The sequence below is a fragment of the Papaver somniferum genome, chromosome 6 (genome assembly GCF_003573695.1).
Source record: "Papaver somniferum cultivar HN1 chromosome 6, ASM357369v1, whole genome shotgun sequence".
NCBI lineage: Eukaryota > Viridiplantae > Streptophyta > Magnoliopsida > Ranunculales > Papaveraceae > Papaver > Papaver somniferum.
The window spans coordinates 39,706,548-39,710,766 of record NC_039363.1 but is presented as its reverse complement, the minus strand read 5'-3'; the positions used below and the strand labels follow the sequence as shown (position 1 = coordinate 39,710,766).

At 34.6% G+C, this 4,219-nt stretch overlaps 1 protein-coding gene across 1 annotated transcript; it reads left to right on the top strand.

Moving 5' to 3' along the window:
* Positions 1 to 1,431: 1,431 nt before the first annotated feature.
* Positions 1,432 to 3,955, top strand: LOC113287360 (WAT1-related protein At5g07050-like). Its single transcript, XM_026536096.1, has 7 exons — positions 1,432 to 1,779; positions 1,904 to 1,966; positions 2,084 to 2,200; positions 2,310 to 2,559; positions 2,652 to 2,810; positions 2,925 to 3,076; positions 3,461 to 3,955. Exons 1-7 carry the CDS (start codon positions 1,577 to 1,579, stop codon positions 3,762 to 3,764), a joined length of 1,248 nt encoding a protein of 415 aa, XP_026391881.1. The 5' UTR covers positions 1,432 to 1,576; the 3' UTR covers positions 3,765 to 3,955.
* The last annotated feature ends 264 nt before the right edge of the window (positions 3,956 to 4,219 follow it).

Genomic DNA, 4,219 nt, shown 5'->3' with positions numbered 1-4,219 from the left:
GATGTTGTGGAGACTTTTTTAAGGGAACAATTAGAATATATAAGCTCAATCGATATTAGTGTAGTCATGATTGAGGAAAAATAACATCATCTTAGAGAAAGATAAAAAAATTGGGTTTAGTTTGTTTAGGGGGAAAAATAAAAATTAAGGTTTATAATAGGGAAATTTGTGAGAATAGTGAAAGAATAATTAGAGATAAATTAAAGTATAATTTAGTTTAGATTTCAAAAGGTAAAGTTAGGGTTTATATTTTGATTTTGGGAAGAAGTAGGATTGCTAGTGGAAAACTAAGATTTGTTTGGTAAATTAAATTTTTCGTTTTAACTTAAATTTTTTGGGTTTAGTTAATAAAAACGTGGGCTATACTTAAGAGAAGCCAGAATTAAAAAGCTATGGAATTATAGAGTTTTTATCTACTTATTTGTATGCTGGTTCAGGCATGACCTTCCTTATTCATTAATATATTCTCTTTTCGATTGAAAAATAGAAATAAACACATAAACTGTTTCCATCACTCAAATTAAAATGCTTCAAGAAAAAAAGGGAAAAAAGAAAAAAACACTCAACTTAATCAGAATTATAATGTTTTGGAAAGATTAGCAGAACTTCTCAAGTATAATTTGCTGCTAATATCTACAATTTAATTAAAGACATACTAATATTTTGATTTATGGATTACAAAAAAATCCACCAACAAATAAAGATGGAACAAACTCCTAATTCAAAAAAAGAAAGAAAAGAGAGGAAGATGGAATAAATTTTTCGGAAAATGGGTCATTTGTCCTAATATTTTTAAAAGATGGTTCAAATGGACGAGTAAAAATTAGTATAGGTGAAATGGACAACAAAAAAATAGCAAGGATGAAACTGGATTCATCCTGACTTTAACTTAAAAAATAGCAAGGATGAAACATGATGCATCCCGATGTAAATTAAAAATAAGAAAAGTATTTGAAAATGGGTAGGATGAAACTGTTTACATCCTGACTATTTTTTCATTTTTTTCCATTTAAACAGTGTCAAAATATAAGTGTCATTTTCACCCAAAAATTGTTTATTTTGATCTTTTTAATCAATTATGTGTAAATTTTTGTGATGGTAATCTCTGGAATGTTGGGATCAATAAAGAAAAAATGAAGGAATACGAATACACGGTCTATAATTGCACTTATACCTGTCATTTTTCCAAGTTACACTATCCTAGTTCCATGGGGCCCTTACCCTCTGGTTGACAGTAGATATCGTTCTAAAAAAAAGAACTCTTAACTTGAGCATGGGCCTACCGAACTTGGGGTGCTGGAGCACACTCCCAGCATGTTGCTGAGGCGAAATCTCACATTTAAGGAATTTCTGTCGTCAGCCAAAAACTATTTGGATAGGATTCTCTCTGTAGTAGGCACTATAAATACATGCATGAATTATCATATTTTACCTCACAAGATAGACATCATCTTCTGTGAATTTCTCTTTGCTCATTTCAGACACTTCTTTTTGGAAAGAACTAGTAAAATATACCAGTATAACTTTTTGGGATAATTTCCGTGGTTTTCGGAAGAAATTCCGTTGCTGAAACAAAATGGAGAGTAAGGGATGTTTTAGCAGCTTCCTCCAGTCGAGCACACCATACATAGCGATGATTTCGCTTCAATTTGGCTATGCCGGCATGAATATCATTACAAAAGTTTCTCTCAATAGGGGTATGAGTCACTATGTTTTAGTTGTTTACCGACATGCCTTTGCTACCGTTGCAATCGCTCCCTTTGCTCTTGTTATTGAAAGGTATACGTATTGTCTTTTTGATTGAATTACTGGTGTATTTCAACTAATAATGATCTGCAGCGAAGATAGTTTAAGATTTGATTGCTAACCAGACGTGTTGTTCGTGTGCATACAATTTTTGCAGAAAAGTTCGACCCAGGATTACGCTTATGATGGTCATGCAGATATTTGTATTAGGTCTTCTTGGGTAGGTGTTCTTACTAACAAAAGAAATATGGTAGCTATTCATTATACATCTTTAAAGCAAACTTATATATGACAGGATGTGAAATAGCTCAGTTTGTTTTTGTTACAAATTACGCAGGCCGGTTATCGATCAAAATTTCTACTATGCTGGGCTAAAGTTCACGTCCCCAACATTTGCATGTGCGTTGAGTAACATTTTGCCAGCCATGACGTTCGTCATGGCGGTTATCTGCAGGTAAAAAAAATGTGCATGTATGATCAATAACTGTGAGTAATTGATTAAACGTAGCTTTTTGGCTAACTTCTGCTTTTATTCATGATTATGTCTGTGTACATAAAAATAGGATGGAGAAAGTGGATATGAAGAAAGTAAGGTGTCAAGCCAAAGTTGTGGGAACTGTAGTAACAGTTGCTGGTGCAATGTTAATGACCTTGTACAAAGGACCTATCATTGAGATGGTTTGGTCAAAGCATGTTCATCCTCGCAAATCATTTGTCACAGATACTACTGGTACTACTGAAGGCGATTGGCTCAAGGGCTCGATTCTTGTCATCCTTGCTACTTTAGCTTGGGCAGCCTTTTTTGTGCTACAGGTATATACTGGTAAACATGTTATATTTTGATGGCCGCCAGAACTTTTATTTGATTTTCTTACTCAATATATACTTGGAAATTTCTGTTGTAGGCAGTAACAATGAAGAAGTACACAGCGCAACTTTCTCTCACAGCTCTCATATGTTTTGTGGGGACTCTTCAATCCATTGCTGTCACTTTTGTCATGGAGCACAAACCCTCAGCTTGGACCATTGGTTGGGATATGAACCTACTTGCTGCTGCTTACGCTGTTAGTACACTTCTCTCTCTCTCTCTATCTAAATAGTACTACATATTAGTGGTAAATGTTAACATATGCAAGTGGCCTTCAGTGAATAATTAACATTAATCAACATGCCTACAGGGAATTGTAACTTCAAGCCTGGCTTATTACGTACAAGGTCTAGTGATGAAGAAAAGAGGACCTGTTTTTGCAAGTGCCTTCAGTCCTCTCATGATGATTATTGTAGCAATTCTTGGATCATTCATACTTGCAGAAAAGATTTTCTTAGGAGGGTACGTTACGATTCCCTCATCATATATATCCTTTATTTTTCTTTAGATTTAGAAATTAAGGTGTTGCAATCCTCTAATACTTTACCAATCTACTAACAAGGCATCTGGCATCTGCGAACTCTTTGTATATTCCTCCTACGTACCAACTTAATTATCATAGATCTGATTATGGTTGTTGATAATACAGTAATAAAGTAGTAATTCCCGTTTCCCACCATCTAACATGTTGTTATATCTTATTCCTTCATGGAATACCTTTGTACACTTTCTTATTCTCAACTCAGTGTTTGATACTATGAAGTCGTTATTCTTAGCAAATCAGAATAAAAGAAGAAATAAAAGCATTCGCCGAATAATTAATCTTATATTATACTGTTGGTGCAGAATTCTTGGTGGAATCTTGATTGTAGCAGGGCTTTACTCAGTTTTATGGGGTAAATTTAAGGAATACCAAGAAAATAAATTAGCCAAAGAAATTCCTGAAGTCATTAAGGGAGTGAATGCACCTGGATCCATGATGATCATAGAAGATATAGAATCTAACGACGATGATGTAGAAATGCAGAAAGCTAACAATAAACCACACCTATCTGCTCTTTGGGATACGACTGTCAATGCAACAACCGCAGTGATTGTTCTTCCGGATGAAACAACCTTGAGAGCTAGTGAATTAGCCACAAAGCAGTGAACAAATTCTAGAGAGAGCGTGGGCCTTTTTGTGACTTGGCTTCTCTCCCATTTCCGTTTTTTTAGTTGTGTTTTATCTGTCTTTGAGTCCTTATGTCGATGTGTTTCTACTCTAGTTTTCATTTCCGGTAGATAGCTAGAGCATATGTATATTATATATCAACGAAAAACAATAGTATGAAATTAAGAGAATCCTGGCCTTTTGTTTTACGGTTAAAATGGAATAATTAAGTTAGCAATTCTACATCTAAAACTGCGACTTATAAATTGCCCGCAGTCAACAGACACCACTCTATTCTTCCACGTGCAATTTGCTGGGCCATTTGGAAGAGCAGGAATGCGATTATTCTTAGCTTCTCATAAATATCCATAACCATACAACCCATAACCCATAATTTAGGTTATTAACCATAACCCATAACATTTTTTTCATAGCCCAAAACTTGTTTACCGAGT